This window comes from Taurulus bubalis (genome assembly GCF_910589615.1).
Source record: "Taurulus bubalis genome assembly, chromosome: 5".
Taxonomy (NCBI): domain Eukaryota; kingdom Metazoa; phylum Chordata; class Actinopteri; order Perciformes; family Cottidae; genus Taurulus; species Taurulus bubalis.
The window spans coordinates 303,579-329,265 of NC_136593.1; the positions used below are offsets into that span (position 1 = coordinate 303,579).

The 25,687-nt window shown below is 37.2% G+C and overlaps 1 protein-coding gene across 1 annotated transcript in view; it reads left to right on the plus strand.

Moving 5' to 3' along the window:
* ptprt (protein tyrosine phosphatase receptor type T) overlaps positions 1-25,687 on the plus strand; it is a gene marked incomplete at its 3' end in the record, with an annotated part of 227,370 nt that overhangs the window by 170,854 nt on the left and 30,829 nt on the right. The window contains exons 18-23 of the mRNA XM_079218368.1: positions 14,141-14,292; positions 15,461-15,541; positions 15,760-15,795; positions 17,510-17,602; positions 18,407-18,501; positions 21,238-21,325. Of these exons, the coding sequence (XP_079074494.1) occupies positions 14,141-14,292; positions 15,461-15,541; positions 15,760-15,795; positions 17,510-17,602; positions 18,407-18,501; positions 21,238-21,325 (545 nt within the window). The remainder of the gene's footprint in view (positions 1-14,140; positions 14,293-15,460; positions 15,542-15,759; positions 15,796-17,509; positions 17,603-18,406; positions 18,502-21,237; positions 21,326-25,687) is intronic.

Below are 25,687 nucleotides of genomic sequence, written 5' to 3' on the forward strand. Positions count from 1 at the left end.
CTAATGAAACATAAAACATGAAGCTAATGAAACATAAAACATGAAGCTTATGAAACATGAAACATGAAGCTTATGAAACATAAAACATGAAGCTAATGAAACATAAAACATGAAGCTTTTGAAACATAAAACATTAAGCTTTTTAAACATAAAACATGAAGCTAATGAAACATAAAATAAGAAGCTAATGAAACATAAAACATGAAGCTCATGAAACATAAAACAAGAAGATCATGAAACATAAAACATGAAGCTAATGAAACATAAAACATGAAGCTTATGAAACATAAAACATGAAGCTTATGAAACATAAAACATGAAGCTAATGAAACATAAAACATGAAGCTAATGAAACATAAAACATGAAGCTTATGAAACATGAAGCTTATGAAACATAACACATGAAGCTTATGAAACATAAAACATGAAGCTAATGAAACATAAAACATAAAACATGAAGCTTGTGAAACATAAAACATGAAGCTCATGAAGCATAAAACATGAAGCTTATGAAACATGAAACATTAAGCATATGAAACATAAAACATGAAGCTATTGAAACATAAAACATGAAGCTTATGAAACATAAAACAAGAAGATTATGAAACATAAAACATGAAGCTTATGAAACATAAAACATGAAGCTTGTGAAACATGAAGCTTATGAAACATAAAACATGAAGCTTATGAAGCATAAAACATGAAGCTCATGAAACATAAAACATGAAGCTCATGAAACATAAAACATGAAGCTTTTGAAACATAAAACATGAAGGTGATGAAACATAAAACATGAAGCTTATGAAACATAAAACATGAAGACTATGAAACATAAAACATGAAGATTATGAAACATAAAATATGAAGCTAATGAAACATAAAACATGAAGCTAATGAAACATAAAACATGAAGCTCATGAAGCTAATGAAACATAAAACATGAAGCTAATGAAACATCAAACATGAAGCTTATGAAACATAAAACATGAAGCTAATGAAACATATAACATGAAGATTATGAAACATAAAACATGAAGCTTATGAAACATAAAACATGAAGCTCATGAAACATGAAGCTAATGAAACATAAAACCAGAAGATTATGAAACATGAAGCTTATGAAACATAAAACATGAAGCTTATGAAACATAAAACATGAAGTTTATGAAACATAAAACATGAAGACTATGAAACATAAAACATGAAGATTATGAAACATAAAATATGAAGCTAATGAAACATAAAACATTAAGCTTTTTAAACATAAAACATGAAGCTAATGAAACATAAAATAAGAAGCTAATGAAACATAAAACATGAAGCTCATGAAACATAAAACAAGAAGATTATGAAACATAAAACATGAAGCTAATGAAACATAAAACATGAAGCTTATGAAACATAAAACATGAAGCTTATGAAACATAAAACATGAAGCTAATGAAACATAAAACATGAAGTTTATGAAACATAAAACATGAAGCTAATGAAACATATAACATAAAGCTTATGAAACATGAAACATTAAGCTTATGAAACATAAAACATGAAGCTTATGAAACATAAAACATGAAGTTTATGAAACATGAAGCTTATGAAACATAAAACCAGAAGATTATGAAACATGAAGCTTATGAAACATAAAACATGAAGCTTATGAAACATAAAACATGAAGCTAATGAAACATAAAACATGAAGCTAATGAAACATAAAACATGAAGCTTATGAAACATGAAACATGAAGCTTATGAAACATAAAACATGAAGCTAATGAAACATAAAACATGAAGCTTTTGAAACATAAAACATTAAGCTTTTTAAACATAAAACATGAAGCTAATGAAACATAAAATAAGAAGCTAATGAAACATAAAACATGAAGCTCATGAAACATAAAACAAGAAGATCATGAAACATAAAACATGAAGCTAATGAAACATAAAACATGAAGCTTATGAAACATAAAACATGAAGCTTATGAAACATAAAACATGAAGCTAATGAAACATAAAACATGAAGCTAATGAAACATAAAACATGAAGCTTATGAAACATAAAACATGAAGCTTATGAAACATAAAACAAGAAGCTTATGAAGCATAAAACATGAAGCTTATGAAACATAAAACATGAAGCTTATGAAACATAAAACATGAAGCTCATGAAACATGAAGCTAGTGAAACATAAAACAAGAAGCTTATGAAACATAAAACATGAAGCTCATGAAACATAAAACATGAAGCTTATGAAACATAAAACATGAAGTTTATGAAACATGAAGCTTATGAAACATAAAACAAGAAGATTATGAAACATGAAGCTTATGAAACATAAAACATGAAGCTCATGAAACATAAATCATGAAGCTCATGAAACATAAAACATGAAGCTTTTGAAACATAAAACATGAAGCTAATGAAACATAAAACATGAAGCTTTTGAAACATAAAACATTAAGCTTTTGAAACATAAAACATGAAGCTAATGAAACATAAAATAAGAAGCTAATGAAACATAAAACATGAAGCTCATGAAACATAAAACAAGAAGATTATGAAACATAAAACATGAAGCTAATGAAACATAAAACATGAAGCTTATGAAACATAAAACATGAAGCTTATGAAACATAAAACATGAAGCTAATGAAACATAAAACATGAAGCTTATGAAACATAAAACATGAAGCTTATGAAACATAAAACATGAAGCTAATGAAACATAAAACATGAAGCTTATGAAACATAAAACATGAAGCTCATGAAAAATAAAACATGAAGCTTATGAAACATAAAACATGAAGCTCATGAAACATAAAACATCAAGCTAATGAAACATAAAACATGAAGCGAATGAAACATAAAACATGAAGCTAATGAAAAATAAAACATGAAGCTCATGAAACATAAAACATGAAGCTTATGAAACATAGAACATGAAGCTGATGAAACATAAAACATGAAGCTTTTTAAACATAAAACATGAAGCTAATGAAACATAAAACATGAAGTTAATGAAACATAAAACATGAAGCTTATGAAACATAAAACATGAAGCTCATGAAACATAAAACATGAAGTTTATAAAACATAAAACATGAAGCTCATGAAGCATAAAACATAAAGCTTATGAAACATGAAACATTAAGCTTATGAAACATAAAACATGAAGCTTATGAAACATAAAACATGAAGTTTATGAAACATGTAGCTTATGAAACATAAAACAAGAAGATTATGAAACATGAAGCTTATGAAACATAAAACATGAAGCTCATGAAACATAAAACATGAAGCTCATGAAACATAAAATATGAAGCTTTTGAAACATAAAACATGAAGCTAATGAAACATAAAACATGAACCTTATGAAACATAAAACATGAAGCTAATGAAACATAAAACATGAAGCTAATGAAACATAAAACATGAAGCTAATGAAACATAAAACATGAAGCTTATGAAACATAAAACATGAAGCTTATGAAACATAAAACATGAAGCTAATGAAACATAAAACATGAAGCTTATGAAAAATAAAACATGAAGCTTATGAAACATAAAACATGAAGCTCATGAAACATAAAACATCAAGCTAATGAAACATAAAACATGAAGCGAATGAAACATAAAACATGAAGCTAATGAAAAATAAAACATGAAGCTCATGAAACATGAAACATGAAGCTTATGAAACATAAAACATGAAGCTTATGAAACATAAAACATGAAGCTGATGAAACATAAAACATGAAGCTTTTTAAACATAAAACATGAAGCTAATGAAACATAAAACATGAAGTTAATGAAACATAAAACATGAAGCTTATGAAACATAAAACATGAAGCTCATGAAACATAAAACATGAAGTTTATAAAACATAAAACATGAAGCTCATGAAGCATAAAACATAAAGCTTATGAAACATGAAACATTAAGCTTATGAAACATAAAACATGAAGCTTATGAAACATAAAACATGAAGTTTATGAAACATGTAGCTTATGAAACATAAAACAAGAAGATTATGAAACATGAAGCTTATGAAACATAAAACATGAAGCTCATGAAACATAAAACATGAAGCTCATGAAACATAAAATATGAAGCTTTTGAAACATAAAACATGAAGCTAATGAAACATAAAACATGAACCTTATGAAACATAAAACATGAAGCTAATGAAACATAAAACATGAAGCTAATGAAACATAAAACATGAAGCTAATGAAACATAAAACATGAAGCTTATGAAACATAAAACATGAAGCTTATGAAACATAAAACATGAAGCTAATGAAACATAAAACATGAAGCTAATGAAACATAAAACATGAAGCTTATGAAACATGAAGCTTATGAAACATAACACATGAAGCTTATGAAACATAAAACATGAAGCTAATGAAACATAAAACATAAAACATGAAGCTTGTGAAACATAAAACATGAAGCTCATGAAGCATAAAACATGAAGCTTATGAAACATGAAACATTAAGCATATGAAACATAAAACATGAAGCTAATGAAACATAAAACATGAAGCTTATGAAACATAAAACAAGAAGATTATGAAACATAAAACATGAAGCTTATGAAACATAAAACATGAAGCTTATGAAACATGAAGCTTATGAAACATAAAACATGAAGCTTATGAAGCATAAAACATGAAGCTCATGAAACATAAAACATGAAGCTCATGAAACATAAAACATGAAGCTTTTGAAACATAAAACATGAAGGTGATGAAACATAAAACATGAAGCTTATGAAACATAAAACATGAAGACTATGAAACATAAAACATGAAGATTATGAAACATAAAATATGAAGCTAATGAAACATAAAACATGAAGCTAATGAAACATAAAACATGAAGCTCATGAAGCTAATGAAACATAAAACATGAAGCTAATGAAACATCAAACATGAAGCTTATGAAACATAAAACATGAAGCTAATGAAACATATAACATGAAGATTATGAAACATAAAACATGAAGCTTATGAAACATAAAACATGAAGCTCATGAAACATGAAGCTAATGAAACATAAAACCAGAAGATTATGAAACATGAAGCTTATGAAACATAAAACATGAAGCTTATGAAACATAAAACATGAAGCTTATGAAACATAAAACATGAAGCTTATGAAACATAAAACATGAAGATTATGAAACATAAAACATGAAGCTAATGAAACATAAAACATTAAGCTTTTTAAACATAAAACATGAAGCTAATGAAACATAAAATAAGAAGCTAATGAAACATAAAACATGAAGCTCATGAAACATAAAACAAGAAGATTATGAAACATAAAACATGAAGCTAATGAAACATAAAACATGAAGCTTATGAAACATAAAACATGAAGCTTATGAAACATAAAACATGAAGCTAATGAAACATAAAACATGAAGCTAATGAAACATAAAACATGAAGCTTATGAAACATAAAACATGAAGCTTATGAAACATAAAACATGAAGCTAATGAAACATAAAACATGAAGTTTATGAAACATAAAACATGAAGCTAATGAAACATATAACATAAAGCTTATGAAACATGAAACATTAAGCTTATGAAACATAAAACATGAAGCTTATGAAACATAAAACATGAAGTTTATGAAACATGAAGCTTATGAAACATAAAACCAGAAGATTATGAAACATGAAGCTTATGAAACATAAAACATGAAGCTTATGAAACATAAAACATGAAGCTAATGAAACATAAAACATGAAGCTAATGAAACATAAAACATGAAGCTAATGAAACATGAAACATGAAGCTTATGAAACATAAAACATGAAGCTTATGAAACATAAAACATGAAGCTAATGAAACATAAAACATGAAGCTTTTGAAACATAAAACATTAAGCTTTTTAAACATAAAACATGAAGCTAATGAAACATAAAATAAGAAGCTAATGAAACATAAAACATGAAGCTCATGAAACATAAAACAAGAAGATCATGAAACATAAAACATGAAGCTAATGAAACATAAAACATGAAGCTTATGAAACATAAAACATGAAGCTTATGAAACATAAAACATGAAGCTAATGAAACATAAAACATGAAGCTAACGAAACATAAAACATGAAGCTTATGAAACATAAAACATGAAGCTTATGAAACATAAAACAAGAAGCTTATGAAGCATAAAACATGAAGCTTATGAAACATAAAACATGAAGCTTATGAAACATAAAACATGAAGCTCATGAAACATGAAGCTAGTGAAACATAAAACAAGAAGCTTATGAAACATAAAACATGAAGCTCATGAAACATAAAACATGAAGCTTATGAAACATAAAACATGAAGTTTATGAAACATGAAGCTTATGAAACATAAAACAAGAAGATTATGAAACATGAAGCTTATGAAACATAAAACATGAAGCTCATGAAACATAAAACATGAAGCTCATGAAACATAAAACATGAAGCTTTTGAAACATAAAACATGAAGCTAATGAAACATAAAACATGAAGCTTTTGAAACATAAAACATTAAGCTTTTGAAACATAAAACATGAAGCTAATGAAACATAAAATAAGAAGCTAATGAAACATAAAACATGAAGCTCATGAAACATAAAACAAGAAGATTATGAAACATAAAACATGAAGCTAATGAAACATAAAACATGAAGCTTATGAAACATAAAACATGAAGCTTATGAAACATAAAACATGACGCTAATGAAACATAAAACATGAAGCTAATGAAACATAAAACATGAAGCTTATGAAACATAAAACATGAAGCTTATGAAACATAAAACATGAAGCTAATGAAACATAAAACATGAAGCTTATGAAAAATAAAACATGAAGCTTATGAAACATAAAACATGAAGCTCATGAAACATAAAACATCAAGCTAATGAAACATAAAACATGAAGCGAATGAAACATAAAACATGAAGCTAATGAAAAATAAAACATGAAGCTCATGAAACATGAAACATGAAGCTTATGAAACATAAAACATGAACCTTATGAAACATAAAACATGAAGCTGATGAAACATAAAACATGAAGCTTTTTAAACATAAAACATGAAGCTAATGAAACATAAAATAAGAAGCTAATGAAACATGAAACATGAAGCTTATGAAACATAAAACATGAAGCTCATGAAACATGAAGCTAGTGAAACATAAAACAAGAAGCTTATGAAACATAAAACATGAAGCTCATGAAACATAAAACATGAAGTTTATAAAACATAAAACATGAAGCTCATGAAGCATAAAACATAAAGCTTATGAAACATGAAACATTAAGCTTATGAAACATAAAACATGAAGCTTATGAAACATAAAACATGAAGTTTATAAAACATGTAGCTTATGAAACATAAAACAAGAAGATTATAAAACATGAAGCTTATGAAACATAAAACATGAAGCTTATGAAACATAAAACATGAAGCTAATGAAACATAAAACATGAAGCTAATGAAACATAAAACATGAAGCTTATGAAACATAAAACATGAAGCTTATGAAACATAAAACATGAAGCTAATGAAACATAAAACATGAAGCTTATGAAAAATAAAACATGAAGCTTATGAAACATAAAACATGAAGCTCATGAAACATAAAACATCAAGCTAATGAAACATAAAACATGAAGCGAATGAAACATAAAACATGAAGCTAATGAAAAATAAAACATGAAGCTCATGAAACATGAAACATGAAGCTTATGAAACATAAAACATGAAGCTTATGAAACATAAAACATGAAGCTAATGAAACATAAAACATGAAGCTTTTTAAACATAAAACATGAAGCTAATGAAACATAAAATAAGAAGCTAATGAAACATAAAACATGAAGCTTATGAAACATAAAACATGAAGCTCATGAAACATGAAACATGAAGCTCATGAAACATAAAACATGAAGTTAATGAAACATAAAACATGAAGCTTATGAAACATAAAACATGAAGCTCATGAAACATGAAGCTAATGAAACATAAAACATGAAGCTAATGAAACATGAAGCTAGTGAAACATAAAACAAGAAGCTTATGAAACATAAAACATGAAGCTTATGAAACATAAAACATGAAGCTTATGAAACATAAAACATGAAGCTCATGAAACATAAAACATGAAGTTTATAAAACATAAAACATGAAGCTCATGAAGCATAAAACATAAAGCTTATGAAACATGAAACATTAAGCTTATGAAACATAAAACATGAAGCTTATGAAACATAAAACATGAAGTTTATAAAACATGTAGCTTATGAAACATAAAACAAGAAGATTATGAAACATGAAGCTTATGAAACATAAAACATGAAGCTCATGAAACATAAAACATGAAGCTCATGAAACATAAAACATGAAGCTTTTGAAACATAAAACATGAAGCTAATGAAACATAAAACATGAACCTTATGAAACATAAAACATGAAGCTCATGAAACATAAAACATGAAGCTAATGAAACATAAAACATGAAGCTAATGAAACATAAAACATGAAGCTTATGAAACATAAAACATGAAGCTTATGAAACATAAAACATGAAGCTAATGAAACATAAAACATGAAGCTCATGAAGCATAAAACATAAAGCTTATGAAACATGAAACATTAAGCTTATGAAACATAAAACATGAAGCTTATGAAACATAAAACATGAAGTTTATAAAACATGTAGCTTATGAAACATAAAACAAGAAGATTATGAAACATGAAGCTTATGAAACATAAAACATGAAGCTCATGAAACATAAAACATGAAGCTAATGAAACATAAAACATGAAGCTAATGAAACATAAAACATGAAGCTTATGAAACATAAAACATGAAGCTTATGAAACATAAAACATGAAGCTAATGAAACATAAAACATGAAGCTAATGAAACATAAAACATGAACCTTATGAAACATAAAACATGAAGCTCATGAAACATAAAACATGAAGCTAATGAAACATAAAACATGAAGCTAATGAAACATAAAACATGAAGCTTATGAAACATAAAACATGAAGCTTATGAAACATAAAACATGAAGCTAATGAAACATAAAACATGAAGCTATTGAAACATAAAACATGAAGCTTATGAAACATGAAGCTTATGAAGCATAAAACATGAAGCTTATGAAACATAAAACATGAAGCTTATGAAACATAAAACATGAAGCTCATGAAACATGAAGCTAATGAAACATAAAACATGAAGCTAATGAAACATGAAGCTAGTGAAACATAAAACATGAAGCTTATGAAACATAAAACATGAAGCTTATGAAACATAAAACATGAAGCTCATGAAACATGAAGCTAGTGAAACATAAAACAAGAAGCTTATGAAACATAAAACATGAAGCTCATGAAACATAAAACATGAAGCTAATGAAACATAAAACATGAAGCTAATGAAACATAAAACATGAAGCTTATGAAACATAAAACATGAAGCTTATGAAACATAAAACATGAAGCTAATGAAACATAAAACATGAAGCTAATGAAACATAAAACATGAACCTTATGAAACATAAAACATGAAGCTCATGAAACATAAAACATGAAGCTAATGAAACATAAAACATGAAGCTAATGAAACATAAAACATGAAGCTTATGAAACATAAAACATGAAGCTTATGAAACATAAAACATGAAGCTAATGAAACATAAAACATGAAGCTAATGAAACATAAAACATGAAGCTTATGAAACATGAAGCTTATGAAACATAAAACATGAAGCTTATGAAACATAAAACATGAAGCTTATGAAACATAAAACATGAAGCTCATGAAACATGAAGCTAATGAAACATAAAACATGAAGCTAATGAAACATGAAGCTAGTGAAACATAAAACATGAAGCTTATGAAACATAAAACATGAAGCTTATGAAACATAAAACATGAAGCTCATGAAACATGAAGCTAGTGAAACATAAAACAAGAAGCTTATGAAACATAAAACATGAAGCTCATGAAACATAAAACATGAAGTTTATGAAACATGAAACATGAAGCTCATGAAGCATAAAACATAAAGCTTATGAAACATGAAACATTAAGCTTATGAAACATAAAACATGAAGCTTATGAAACATAAAACATGAAGTTTATGAAACATGAAGCTTATGAAACATAAAACCAGAAGATTATGAAACATGAAGCTTATGAAACATAAAACATGAAGCTCATGAAACATAAAACATGAAGCTAATGAAACATAAAACATGAAGCTAATGAAACATAAAACATGAAGCTAATGAAACATAAAACATGAAGCTTATGAAACATAAAACATGAAGCTTATGAAACATAAAACATGAAGCTAATGAAACATAAAACATGAAGCTAATGAAACATAAAACATGAAGCTTATGAAACATGAAACATGAAGCTTATGAAACATAAAACATGAAGCTTATGAAACATAAAACATGAAGCTAATGAAACATAAAACATGAAGCTTATGAAACATAAAACATGAAGCTTATGAAACATAAAACATGAAGCTTATGAAACATAAAACATCAAGCTAATGAAACATAAAACATGAAGCTTATGAAACATAAAACATGAAGCTTATGAAACATAAAACATGAAGCCAATGAAACATAAAACATGAAGCTAATGAAACATAAAACATGAAGCTAATGAAACATAAAACATGAAGCTAATGAAACATAAAACATGAAGCTTATGAAACATAAAACATGAAGCTAATGAAACATAAAACATGAAGCTTATGAAACATAAAATATGAAGCTTATGAAACATAAAACATTAAGCTTTTTAAACATAAAACCTGAAGCTTATGAAACATAAAACATGAAGCTTATGAAACATAAAATATGAAGCTTATGAAACATAAAACATTAAGCTTTTTAAACATAAAACATGAAGCTTATGAAACATAAAACATGAAGCTTATGAAACATAAAATATGAAGCTTATGAAACATAAAACATTAAGCTTTTTAAACATAAAACATGAAGCTAATGAAACATAAAACATGAAGCTTATGAAACATGAAGCTAATGAAACATAAAACATGAAGTTAATGAAACATAAAACATGAAGCTTTTAAAACATAAAACATGAAGATTATGAAACATGAAGCTTATGAAACATAAAACACAGACTTCCCATTGAACCCATGAACTAACCAATGTGTTTGTCCTTCTTCTGGGTTTTGCTCTGTTCATCATCGGCTCGGTCCCATCAGGAGACATGCTTATTCCTACTCGTATTACCTGTAAGTAACTTCCTCACATGTTGTCTTGTTTGATCCACATTAGTGACGCTGAGGACTCACATGGTTTCTGTCATCCACAACCCTTCAGACCTCGTGTCCTCAAACGTCTCGAGGACCGCCAGCAGTCTGCAGGACAATAATCCATAAACACCAAGTCTAAGGAATATGAATTCATTGTAATGAAACTACAGAGCCACCTCTTTAATAGATACATAGATTGTAGCGAGATTACGGATCTATATATCTCTGGGTTGGATCTGAATCATTGGATCTGGATCAGTTTCCAATCTACAGGATATTCAAGTCTAAAGAACTGTCTCCAACCTTGAGAAGTTACACTTCTCTCTGAGCAGCTTTAAACAGCTCAAATGATCCCAGAGATGTCTGTTTTAATGAAATGCAACTAATTTTGATTCTCATTTTAATCAAAGACGAGATGTGAGCCATATGAGAAAAGATTAAATTAGAGTGACTTAGAGTTAGTGAATTTAATGTCAAACCACCGTTGGTTTGCGCCCTGTGAGTTTGCAGGTGAACCTCAACCCCATGCTTCATAGCTGTGAGTTTACAGGTGAACCTCAACCCCATGCTTCATAGCTGTGAGCTGTGAGCTTACAGGTGTTCTTGGTCCATCTGTCTGGTGTCTCTGAGGGTTAGAGTTCACCAGTAGTTGTTCTTGGTACATCTGTCTGGTGTCTCTGAGGGTTAGAGTTCACCAGTAGTTATGGCGAGCGGTTAAAGAGGGATTATGTCGTGCTTATTGCCACTTACAATGCGCAGGAATTACTAATTTCAATGAGTCCATCAGCGGGATGAATGTGTGAGAGGTAAAAGGTTTTTGAGAAGGAGGGGTGGTGGAAGAATATCTCCTTTCCTTTTTTCCTCCCTTATTTTCTAACCCCAACGCTCTTCTTGTTTTTTATTCTCTCTCTTCATCTCTTCCATTTGACTTGTCTTTCTTTGTTCCCCTCCTCCTCACCTCCTGCACACTTTCAGTCTAAGTCTCGTCAGATAGCCAGAAAAAGAAAAGGCCGCTCTGCGCTCATCACAGAGAAGTGAGGATGAGGAGGAGGAGAATGAATCAGAGGCGCTGATAGAGCAGGTGGAGCTGATGGAGCTGAAAGAGCTGATAGAGCTGATAGAGCTGATGGAGCTGATAGAGCAGGTGGAGCAGATAGAGCTGATAGAGCTGATTGAGCTGATGGAGCTGATGGAGCTGATAGAGCTGATGAAGCTGATGGAGCTGATGGAGCCGATAGAGCTGATGAAGCTGATGGAGCTGATAAAGCTGATGAAGCTGATGGAGCTGATGGAGCTAATAGAGCTGATGGAGCTGATAGAGAGCTGATGGAGCTAATAGAGCTGATATAGCAGGTGGAGCTGATAGAGCTGATATAGCAGGTGGAGCTGATAGAGCTGATAGAGCTGATAGAGCAGGTGGAGCTGATGGAGCTGATGGAGCAGATAGAGCTGATGGAGTTGATAGAGCTGATGCAGCTGATGGAGCTGATAGAGCTGATGGAGTTGATAGAGCTGATGCAGCTGATGGAGCTGATAGAGAGCTGATGGAGCTAATAGAGCTGATAGAGCTGATGCGGCTGATGGAGCTGATAGAGCAGGTGGAGCTGATGGAGCTGATGGAGCTGATGGAGCGGATAGAGCTGATGGAGTTGATAGAGCTGATGGAGCTGATAGAGAGCTGATGGAGCTAAAAGAGCTGATAGAGCTGATGCAGCTGATGGAGCTGATAGAGCTAATAGAGCTGATGGAGCTGATAGAGCTAATAGAGCTGATAGAGCTGATGAAGCTGATGGAGCTAATAGAGCTGATAGAGCTGATGCAGCTGATGGAGCCGATAGAGAGCTGATGGAGCTAATAGAGCTGATATTGCAGGTGGAGCTGATAGAGCTGATAGAGCAGGTGGAGCTGATGGAGACACATACACAGACACACACAGACACACACACACAGCCACACACAGACACACACACAGCCACACACAGACACACACACAGCCACACACAGACACACAGCCACTCACACACAGCCACACAGAGACAGACACACACACACACATACAGGCAGACACACACAGCCACACACAGACACACACAGACACACAGACACACACACACAGACACACACACACAGACACACACACAGCCACACACAGACACACAGCCACTCACACACAGCCACACAGAGACAGACACACACACAGCCACACACAGACACTCAGAGACACACACACAGACACACACACAGCCACACACAGACACACACACACACACACACACACACAGCCACACACACACATATTTGGGGAGTTGTTCTGGGTCCTGGGACAGGATGTGATGTTACAGACTGTAAAGCTCTGAGGATAACTTGTATTTGTGATGTTGGGCTTTATAAAATGAACTGAATTGAATTGAAAGTAGTTACATTTAGTAGTTTCAGGAGAACCAGCACAGAAGAACAAGAAGAATAGATACTAAATAGCCTAGAAAGTTAACATCAATGTTTACCTTGACCATCAGGTCACTGCATGAATACATAAAGTGAGAAACAAACAGATGTTTCATAACCAGAAAGCTTTCTGAGCTTTTGGATACAAAGATGCATAAAAGACGATGTTCATCCTCATCTAGTGTTTCCTGTGTTCCGTTACTGCACGTTTACGATGTGTCCTCCATGATGTCATCATGTGTAGTTCTGTGTAGTTCTGTGTAGTGTGTGTAGTGTGTGTGTGTGTGTGTGTGTGTGTGTGTGTGTGTGTGTGTGTGTGTGTGTGTGTGTGTGTGTGTTACTGCCGGCCCTTCATGTGTGTGTCGTTCCACTACAGGAAGCTGGCTAAGAAGCAGAAGGAGACGGCCATTGGCTCCGCCCAGCAGAGTGAGATGTGTCCGGTGACCTCGGCCGATAAGAGCTGCACTAAAGTCAGCACGCTGCGCAAAGACGACCCGTTCTCCTCCAGCCAGGACCTCAACGGCTTCAGTAAGCTGAAGCTCACTCTGAAGCTCACTCTGATGCTCACTCTGATGCTCACTCTGATGCTCACTCTGAAGCTCACTCTGATGCTCACTCTGATGTTCACTCTGATGCTCACTCTGATGCTCACTCTGATGTTCACTCTGAAGCTCACTCTGAAGCTCACTTTGATGTTCACTCTGATGTTCACTCTGAAGCTCACTCTGATGTTCACTCTGAAGCTCACTCTGATGTTCACTCTGAAGCTCACTCTGATGTTCACTCTGATGTTTACTCTGAAGCTCACTCTGATGTTCACTCTGAAGCTCACTCTGATGCTCACTCTGATGTTCACTCTGATGCTCACTCTGATGCTCACTCTGATGTTCACTCTGAAGCTCACTCTGAAGCTCACTGTGATGCTCACTCTGAAGCTCACTTTGATGTTCACTCTGAAGCTCACTCTGAAGCTCACTCAGATGTTCACTCTGATGTTCACTCTGATGTTCACTCTGAAGCTCACTCTGATGTTCACTCTGATGTTTACTCTGAAGCTCACTTTGATGTTCACTCTGATGCTCACTCTGAAGCTCACTTTGATGTTCACTCTGATGCTCACTCTGAAGCTCACTCTGATGTTCACTCTGATGTTCACTCTGGAGCTCACTCTGAAGCTCACTCTGATGTTCACTCTCATGAATGTCCTTCCTCTTCATCATATTTGGGTTAATTCTAACCTTCCTCTTCATAATATTTGGGTTCATTCTAACCTTCATCTTCATCATATTTGGGTTCATTCTAACCTTCCTCTTCGTCATATTTGAGTTCATTCTAACCTTCCTCTTCATCATATTTGGGTTCATTCTAACCTTCCTCTTCGTCATATTTGAGTTCATTCTAACCTTCCTCTTCATCATATTTGGGTTAATTCTAACCTTCCTCTTCATCATATTGGGGTTAATTCTAACCTTCCTCTTCATCATATTTGGGTTAATTCTAACCTTCCTCTTCATCATATTGGGGTTAATTCTAACCTTCCTCTTCATCATATTTGAGTTCATTCTAACCTTCCTCTTCCTCTTCACCTTCCTCTCCTCTCTCCTTCCTCACCCTCCTCTCCTCTTCTCTCACCTTCCTCTCCACTTCGTCTTCTTGGTCTTCATCCTCTTACCTTGTTTCCTCCTCTCCTCCCTAGCCGCTCCCTCTCCTTGCTCCTTCTCTGTGCAGGGAGGCAAGACACTGCAGAGCAAATCCCTGCTGAACTCCTACTACTCAGGTACACACACACACACACACACACACACACACACACACACACACACACACACACACACACAAGATGTTCAGAAGTCACTGTTAAATCACTGTTTTGATATTAGTGAATATATCATATATGATATTAGTGAATATATCATATATGATATCAGTGAATATATCATATATGATATCAGTCTAACTGCATGTGAGTCACAGTTCATGTTGATCCTGTTTCAGTCTCCAAAGAGCCGGTTCCAGCCACGACCTCCATCGGTGAGTCACAACGCGTCACGTCTTTGTGTGTGTGTGTGTGTGTGTGTGTGTCTGTCTGTCTGTCTGTCTGTCTGTAGGTCCCATAGGGCGTATGACCTATATGTCCTATAGGTCCCATAGGGCGTATGACCTATAGGTCCCATAGGGCGTATGACCTATAGGACCCATAGGGCGTATGACCTATAGGTCCCATAGGGCGTATGACCTATAGGACCCATAGGGCGTATGACCTTTAGGTTCCATAGGGCGTATGACATATAGGTCCCATAGGGCGTATGACCTATAGGTCCCATAGGGCGTATGACCTTTAGGTCCCATAGGGCGTATGACCTATATGTCCCATAGGGCGTATGACCTATAGGTCCCATAGGGCGTATGACCTATAGGTGCTATAGGTCCCATAGGGCGTATGACCTTTAGGTCCCATAGGGCGTATGACCTATAGGTCCCATAGGGCGTATGACCTATAGGACCCATAGGGCGTATGACCTATAGGTCCCATAGGGCGTATGACCTATAGGACCCATAGGGCGTATGACCTTTAGGTTCCATAGGGCGTATGACATATAGGTCCCATAGGGCGTATGACCTATAGGTCCCATAGGGCGTATGACCTTTAGGTCCCATAGGGCGTATGACCTATATGTCCCATAGGGCGTATGACCTATAGGTCCCATAGGGCGTATGACCTATAGGTGCTATAGGTCCCATAGGGCGTATGACCTTTAGGTCCCATAGGGCGTATGACCTATATGTCCCATAGGGCGTATGACCTATAGGTCCCATAGGGCGTATGACCTATAGGTCCCATGGGGCGTATGACCTATAGGTCCTATAGGTCCCATGGGGCGTATGACCTATAGGTCCTATAGGTCCCATAGGGCGTATGACCTATAGGTCCCATAGGGCGTATGACCTTTAGGTCCCATCGGGCGTATGACCTATAGGTCCCATAGGGCGTATGACCCATAGGTCCCATAGGGCGTATGACCTATATGTCCCATAGGGCGTATGACCTATAGGCCCCATAGGGCGTATGACCTATAGGCCCCATAGGGCATATGACCTATATGTCCCATAGGGCGTATGACCTATAGGTCCTATAGGTCCCATTGGGGCGTATGACCTATAGGACCCATAGGGCGTATGACCTTTAGGTTCCATAGGGTGTATGACCTATAGGTCCCATAGGGCGTATGACCTTTAGGTCCCATAGGGCGTATGACCTATAGGTCCCATAGGGCGTATGACCTATAGGTCCCATTGGGCGTATGAGCTATAGGTCCAATAGGGCGTATGACCTTTAGGTCCCATAGGGCGTATGACGTATAGGTCCCATGGGGCGTATGACCTTTAGGTCCCATAGGGCGTATGACCTATAGGTCCCATAGGGCGTATGACCTTTAGGTCCCATAAGGCGTATGAGTCCTATATGGGTCCCTTGGGCATATGGGTCCCATGTCTTCATAACTCTGTCATCAATCGTTCATCTGCCCTTGCCTAATTAGAGTAGAGATATTACCTGTTTTATGGCCATGCCCACCAATCAGGGCGCAGGGAGGTTAGTGGCTTGTTGAACTGAATGTGTGACCATACAGTCCAGTGTGCCGTGCATATGTTGTGTGTGTGTGTGTGCCGTGTGTGTGTGGGGGTTGTCATAGACAGGAGATCTGTTGTCATGGTAACACCGTCCTCTCTCTCTTTCCATTCACAGACAGCAGCCAGCCCTCGCTCACCCAGCCCTCTCTGACCCTGCAGAGTTTCCCCTACGGAGGCTGTGAGTCTGTGGAGCTCTCCTATCAGAGCGGTATGTCACCGACCGAGCAGCTGTGGGTCAGGCAGCTAGTCAGCCAGCGGGTTAGTTAGCTGGTTAGTCAGTGAGACAGTCAGCTGGTTAGTTAACTGGTAAGTCAGTGAGACAGTCAGCTGGTAAGTCTGTGAGACAGTCAGCCGGTACGTCTGTGAGACAGTCAGCTGGTTAGTTAACTGGTAAGTCAGTGAGACAGTCAGCTGGTAAGTCTGTGAGACAGTCAGCTGGTTAGTCAGTGAGACAGTCAGCTGGTTAGTTAACTGGTAAGTCAGTGAGACAGTCAGCTGGTAATTCCGCAAGACAGTCAGCTGGTTAGTTAGCTGGTTAGTCAGTGAGACAGTCAGCTGGTTAGTTAACTGGTAAGTCAGTGAGACAGTCAGCTGGTAAGTCTGTGAGACAGTCAGCTAGTTAGTCAGTGAGACAGTCAGCTGGTTAGTCAGTGAGACAGTCAGCTGGTTAGTTAGCTGGTTAGTCAGTGAGTCAGTCAGCTGGTTAGTCAGCTGGTTAGTCAGGTAGCCAGTCAACTGGTCACACAGTCAATAAGTTAGTTAGGCATGAACATATTGTGAATATTAGAATATTATTACTATTGTTACAGCACAGGACGACTACACCTTGAGCTTCTCCGTCAGGTTGCCAGTAGACACATGGTGCTCATGATCATTCTCAGGGTAAAAGCCTCCGTTAGATATGATGTGACGGTATGAGGATAGGTCCACACTGTTAGCTGGTTCAGTGATTCACCACATGAAGGTGAGACTAGGAATCTGCTCCTTCATATTCCTTTTTTCTGTCCTGCAGGTCAGTTCCAGCCAGCTATTCGAGTGGCAGACCTCCTGCAGCACATCACACAGATGAAGTGTGGCCAGGGCTATGGCTTCAAGGAGGAATACGAGGTACACAACACACTCAATAACTTCAGATGGATGCAGAATCTGTACAGGACAATGTCTGAATGTTGCAGGTTCATCCTCAATAGCAAAAACACGTTAGCATCTCCAGCTCCGTGATATGATTCTTTTATTCTATTTCCCGTCTGTTTGTCTGTGTGTGTGTCCGTGTGTGTGTCTGTCTGTTCATCTGTGTGTGTTAGTCCGTGTGTCCGAAACTATTTCTGAGCTCTAGTTGTTGTTGAGCTCACTTGAGTTAGGGTATACTGGTCATACTGGTTTCAGTGGTCTCCTGCTGGACCTCCTTCTGTACTTTCTTCTTCTTTCTCTGAGAACATCACACTGCTTTTGCTTGAGAGTTTAACTTTTAGAAGGGATTGAACCAACACAAAATGCTGTGAAACAATAAAATTAATATAAAAATTACTTCAGAGAACATTCTGGGAAACTTTTTACTTGTCAAACAAACTTGAATCGATACATTTTTACCACGACTGCGTGAAGTGAAGCGTTATTCCCAATGAGGCTCTTAGGTTTATGCTTTTGTATAACGCCGTAATATTCCCCAAAGAATGACGGAAAGGACTCAAGTGTTCTGGGGTAAGGTAGTGGACCCAAACGCCCATAACACAGCAGGTTTAACCCAACCAAAGACTAGTTTGTCGGTCATGCAGGAGGTAAACAAAGAATACACAAACAAGGCAACGGCAAAAACGGTCCAGCGGGTCAAAGTCTCTCCCTTTCTCCGCCGGAGTCGGGAGGGAAACTCAACCGAGCTCTCACCGGGGCTCGGTCCGGGGAAACAGGACTACACGACTGTGTGGAGGCTCGAGGTCTGACACAGTGAAAACTAGGCACAGGGTTTGGACCGTGTGCTCCGTGGTACGACTCAGGTAGCGCCTCTTCGCTCAGGTGATTCCCGGGGATCGACGCTGTGCGGCAGGAGAGCAAGAGAACAAACAGCACGGTCAGGATCTTCACTGAAACGCTGTTCAGACTTACGGGTAACGGCCAGACTGGTCAACTGACGCACTGACGACACGCCAGGGAAACGCCTGGTATTTAAGCCAGCTGGCAGCAATCACTGGAATGAGCCGAAGGAACCCGGGGGTGGAAACTGTAGTCTGACAAGAACCAGACATCAAGCACATGACCCACAAGAACCAGACATCAGCACATGACCCACAAGAACCAGACATCAGCACATGACCCACAAGAACCAGACATCAGCACATGATCGCTCTTCTCTACTGCTCCTCACTACTCTTCATCACTGCTCTTCACTACTGCTCTTCACTACTGCTCCTCAATGCTCTTCACTACTGCTCTTCTCTACTGCTCCTCACTACTCTTCATCACTGCTCTTCATCACTGCTCTTCACTACTGCTCCTCACTGCTCTTCACTACTTGCTCTTCTCTACTGCTCCTCACTACTCTTCATCACTGCTCTTCATCACTGCTCTTCACTACTGCTCTTCTCTACTGCTCCTCACTGCTCTTCATCACTGCTCTTCACTACTGCTCTTCACTACTGCTCCTCACTGCTCTTCATCACTGCTCTTCATCACTGCTCTTCACTACTGCTCCTCACTGCTCTTCATCACTGCTCTTCATCACTGCTCTTCATCACTGCTCCTCACTGCTCTTCATCACTGCTCTTCATCACTGCTCTTCACTACTGCTCCTCACTGCTCCTCACTACTCTTCATCACTGCTCTTCTCTACTGCTCCTCACTACTCTTCATCACTGCTCTTCACTACTGCTCCTCACTGCTCTTCACTACTGCTCTTCTCTACTGCTCCTCACTACTCTTCATCACTGCTCTTCATCACTGCTCTTCACTACTGCTCCTCACTGCTCTTCACTACTTGCTCTTCTCTACTGCTCCTCACTACTCTTCATCACTGCTCTTCATCACTGCTCTTCACTACTGCTCTTCTCTACTGCTCCTCACTACTGCTCCTCACTACTCTTCATCACTGCTCTTCATCACTGCTCTTCACTACTGCTCTTCACTACTGCTCCTCACTACTGCTCCTCACTGCTCCTCACTGCTCTTCACTACTGCTCTTCTCTACTGCTCCTCACTGCTCTTCATCACTGCTGTTCACTACTGCTCCTCACTGCTCCTCACTGCTCTTCATCACTGCTCTTCACTACTGCTCTTCACTGCTCTTCATCACTGCTCTTCACTACTGCTCTTCACTGCTCTTCATCACTGCTCTTCACTACTGCTCTTCACTACTGCTCCTCACTGCTCTTCATCACTGCTCTTCACTACTGCTCTTCACTACTGCTCTTCACTACTTGCTCTTCTCTACTGCTCCTCACTACTCTTCATCACTGCTCTTCACTGCTCTTCATCACTGCTCTTCACTACTGCTCTTCACTACTGCTCCTCACTGCTCTTCATCACTGCTCTTCACTACTGCTCTTCACTACTGCTCTTCACTGCTCCTCACTGCTCCTCACTGCTCTTCATCACTGCTCTTCATCACTGCTCTTCACTACTGCTCATCACTACTGCTCATCACTACTGCTCTTCATCACTGCTCTTCATCACTGCTCTTCATCACTGCTCCTCACTGCTCCTCACCTTAATCAATGAGGCTGATAACATGCAGAGAATAATCTCCCCAAGGAGATTAATAAAGGATACTTTATTTTCTTCGATTATATTTACATGCATATTTCTGTGTTCACACCTCAATATGAAACTCTTGTGTACGTGTGTGTTCAGGCCCTCGCGGAGGGACAGACGGCACCCTGGGAAACGGCGAAGAAGGACGAGAACCGAAACAAGAATCGCTATGGCAACATCATTGCTTGTGAGTACTGCAATGACAAAGATGGAGTTCTCATGCGCAAGAGTGTGGTTTGGTGAGGTATGGTTAAGGTTAGTCTGGGTTGGTTTGGTGAGGTTTGGTATAGTTAAGGTTAGTCTGGGTTGGTTTGGTGAGGTATAGTATAGTTAAGGTTAGTCTGGGTTGGTTTGGTGAGGTATGGTATGGTATAGTTAAGGTTATTCTGGGTTGGTTTGGTGAGGTATGGTATAGTTAAGGTTAGTCTGGGTTGGTTTGGTGAGGTATAGTATAATTAAGGTTAGTCTGGGTTGGTTTGGTGAGGTTTAGTATAGCTACGGTTAGTCTGGGTTGGTTTGGTGAGGTATGGTATAGTTAAGGTTAGTCTGGGTTGGTTTAGTATAGTTAAGGTTAGTCTGGGTTGGTTTGGTGATGTATAGTATGGTTAAGGTTAGTCTGGGTTGGTTTAGTATTGCTAGCGTTTGTCTGGGTTGGTTTGGTGAGGTATAGTATGGTTAAGGTTAGTCTGGGTTGGTTTAGTATAGTTAAGGTTAGTCTGGGTTTGTTTGGTGATGTATAGTATGGTTAAGGTTAGTCTTGGTTGGTTTGGTATGGTTAATGTTAGTCAAGAGTTTTAGTTCAAGTCATTGATTGTACTTTAGTTGTTCTAATGTTCGGTAAAGGAACTAGTACCAAAACACTCAACCCTCAGAGCGTCCACATTAACATCCGTACGTCTACAGATTGTAAAGCTTTGAGGATTTTAGGCTCCACAAAATAAATAAATGTAATTAAATTGAATCTTGTGCTGCTGAGGAGAGACAGAGGTCCAACCACTGGTTCTATAAGACATGCTGATGAGAGACATTACATTACATTTAGCTGACGCTTTTTTCCAAGGCGACTTACATGTTTGCCCTATACACTGTAGACACAGCAACAGGGAGCAATTAGGGGTTAAGTGTCTTGCTCAAGGACACAATGACATGGACTGGCAGAGCCGGCGCGCGAACCACCAACCCTCTGATTAAAAGACAGGCATGCTAACCACTTAGCCACAATCGCCCACAGCAGAGACAGAGGTCCAACCACTGCTTCTATAAGACATGCTGGGTAAAGACGCTGTACCTGACTAACTCCCTGCAGCTGCTGGTGGAGCAAACCACCTGCAGAGAGCCAGAAGCAAGAGAGCTGGTGTTTGGATGAATCAATCATCTGAGAGTGAGGCCAATTCAATAAAACAATTTGTTTAGTAGGAATAACACATACACATGCATATTTAATAAGAACCTTCCTTTTTCACACCATCATTTCCTCAACGTCAGTCAGTCTGATGCAGCGACCAGCAGTGTGCTCTGTTTCCGGCCGGATGATCACAGCCTCTGTGTGTGTGTGTGTGTGTGTGTGTGTGTGTGTGTGTGTGTGTGTGTGTGTGTGTGTGTGTCCACATTGAGGGTGTAGATGGTAATGCAACACACTCCACTAACCTGAGGCCTTAATGGCAACAGGAATTATGATAAATGTTCTCTTAGTATTAATATGTTAATTAAAGGTCATGATGGAAACGTCCATCTTGCTTCTGTGATTGTACAAAGCCCCATTTCCTTGAGAAAGTGTTTCAAAAGGGAAATGACATGAGAACAAAGACATGTGAAAGACTCCAGCTGTGATGAGGAGGCTCAACCTGAGGAGGTCAGAGCAGAGGGCCTCATGAGGACCACTGGCTCACACACGTATCATCACCTGTATGCATGTGACGTATAGACTTCACGACCTCTACATGAAACATAGACTCCACGTCCTCATGAAACATAGACTTCACGACCTCATGAAACATAGACTTCACATCCTCATGAAACATAGACTTCACGTCCTCATGAAACATAGACTTCACATCCTCTACATGAAACATAGACTTCACATCCTCTACATGAAACATAGACTTCACATCCTCTACATGAAACATAGACTTCACATCCTCTACATGAAACATAGACTTCACATCCTCTACATGAAACATAGACTTCACATCCTCTACATGAAACATAGACTTCACGTCCTCATGAAACACAGACTTCACATCCTCATGAAACATAGACTTCACGTCCTCATGAAACATAGACTTCACATCCTCTACATGAAACATAGACTTCACATCCTCTACATGAAACATAGACTTCACATCCTCTACATGAAACATAGACTTCACATCCTCTACATGAAACATAGACTTCACGTCCTCATGAAACATAGACTTCACATCCTCAGGAAACATAGACTTCACATCCTCATGAAACATAGACTTCACATCCTCTACGTGAAACATAGACTTCACGTCCTCATGAAACATAGACTTCACATCCTCTACATGAAACATAGACTTCACGTCCTCATGAAACATAGACTTCACGTCCTCAAGAAACATAGACTTCACATCCTCTACATGAAACATAGACTTCACATCCTCTACATGAAACATAGACTTCACGTCCTCTACATGAAACATAGACTTCACGTCCTCATGAAACATAGACTTCACGTCCTCATGAAACATAGACTTCACGTCCTCAAGAAACATAGACTTCACATCCTCTACATGAAACATAGACTTCACGTCCTCATGAAACATAGACTTCACGTCCTCATGAAACATAGACTTCACGACCTCATGAAACATAGACTTCACGTCCTCATGAAACATAGACTTCACGTCCTCATGAAACATAGACTTCACGTCCTCTACATGAAACACAGACTTCACGTCCTCATGAAACATAGACTTCACGTCCTCATGAAACATAGACTTCCCGTCCTCATGAAACATAGACTTCACATCCTCAGGAAACATAGACTTCACATCCTCATGAAACATAGACTTCACATCCTCTACATGAAACATAGACTTCACGTCCTCATGAAACATAGACTTCACATCCTCTACATGAAACATAGACTTCACGTCCTCATGAAACATAGACTTCACGTCCTCAAGAAACATAGACTTCACATCCTCTACATGAAACATAGACTTCACATCCTCTACATGAAACATAGACTTCACGTCCTCTACATGAAACATAGACTTCACATCCTCATGAAACATAGACTTCACGTCCTCATGAAACATAGACTTCACGTCCTCAAGAAACATAGACTTCACATCCTCTACATGAAACATAGACTTCACGTCCTCATGAAACATAGACTTCACGTCCTCATGAAACATAGACTTCACGTCCTCTACATGAAACACAGACTTCACGTCCTCATGAAACATAGACTTCACGTCCTCATGAAACATAGACTTCCCGTCCTCATGAAACATAGACTTCACATCCTTATGAAACATAGACTTCACGACCTCTACATGAAACACAGACTTCACATCCTCTACATGAAACACAGACTTCACATCCTCTACATGAAACATAGACTTCACATTCTCTACATGAAACATAGACTTCACATCCTCTACATGAAACATAGACTTCACATCCTTATGAAACATAGACTTCACGTCCTCTACATGAAACACAGACTTCACATCCTCTACATGAAACACAGACTTCACATCCTCTACATGAAACATAGACTTCACATCCTCTACATGAAACATAGACTTCACATCCTCTACATGAAACATAGACTTCACATCCTCTACATGAAGCATAGACTTCACATCCTCTACATGAAACACAGACTTCACGACCTCTACATGAAACACAGACTTCACGTCCTCATGAAACATAGACTTCACGACCTCTACATGAAACACAGACTTCACATCCTCTACATGAAACATAGACTTCACGACCTCATGAAACATAGACTTCACGTCCTCATGAAACATAGACTTCACGACCTCATGAAACATAGACTTCACGTCCTCATGAAACATAGACTTCACGTCCTCATGAAACATAGACTTCACGTCCTCTACATGAAACACAGACTTCACGTCCTCATGAAACATAGACTTCACGTCCTCATGAAACATAGACTTCCCGTCCTCATGAAACATAGACTTCACATCCTCAGGAAACATAGACTTCACATCCTCATGAAACATAGACTTCACATCCTCTACATGAAACATAGACTTCACGTCCTCATGAAACATAGACTTCACATCCTCTACATGAAACATAGACTTCACGTCCTCATGAAACATAGACTTCACGTCCTCAAGAAACATAGACTTCACATCCTCTACATGAAACATAGACTTCACATCCTCTACATGAAACATAGACTTCACGTCCTCTACATGAAACATAGACTTCACGTCCTCATGAAACATAGACTTCACGTCCTCATGAAACATAGACTTCACGTCCTCAAGAAACATAGACTTCACATCCTCTACATGAAACATAGACTTCACGTCCT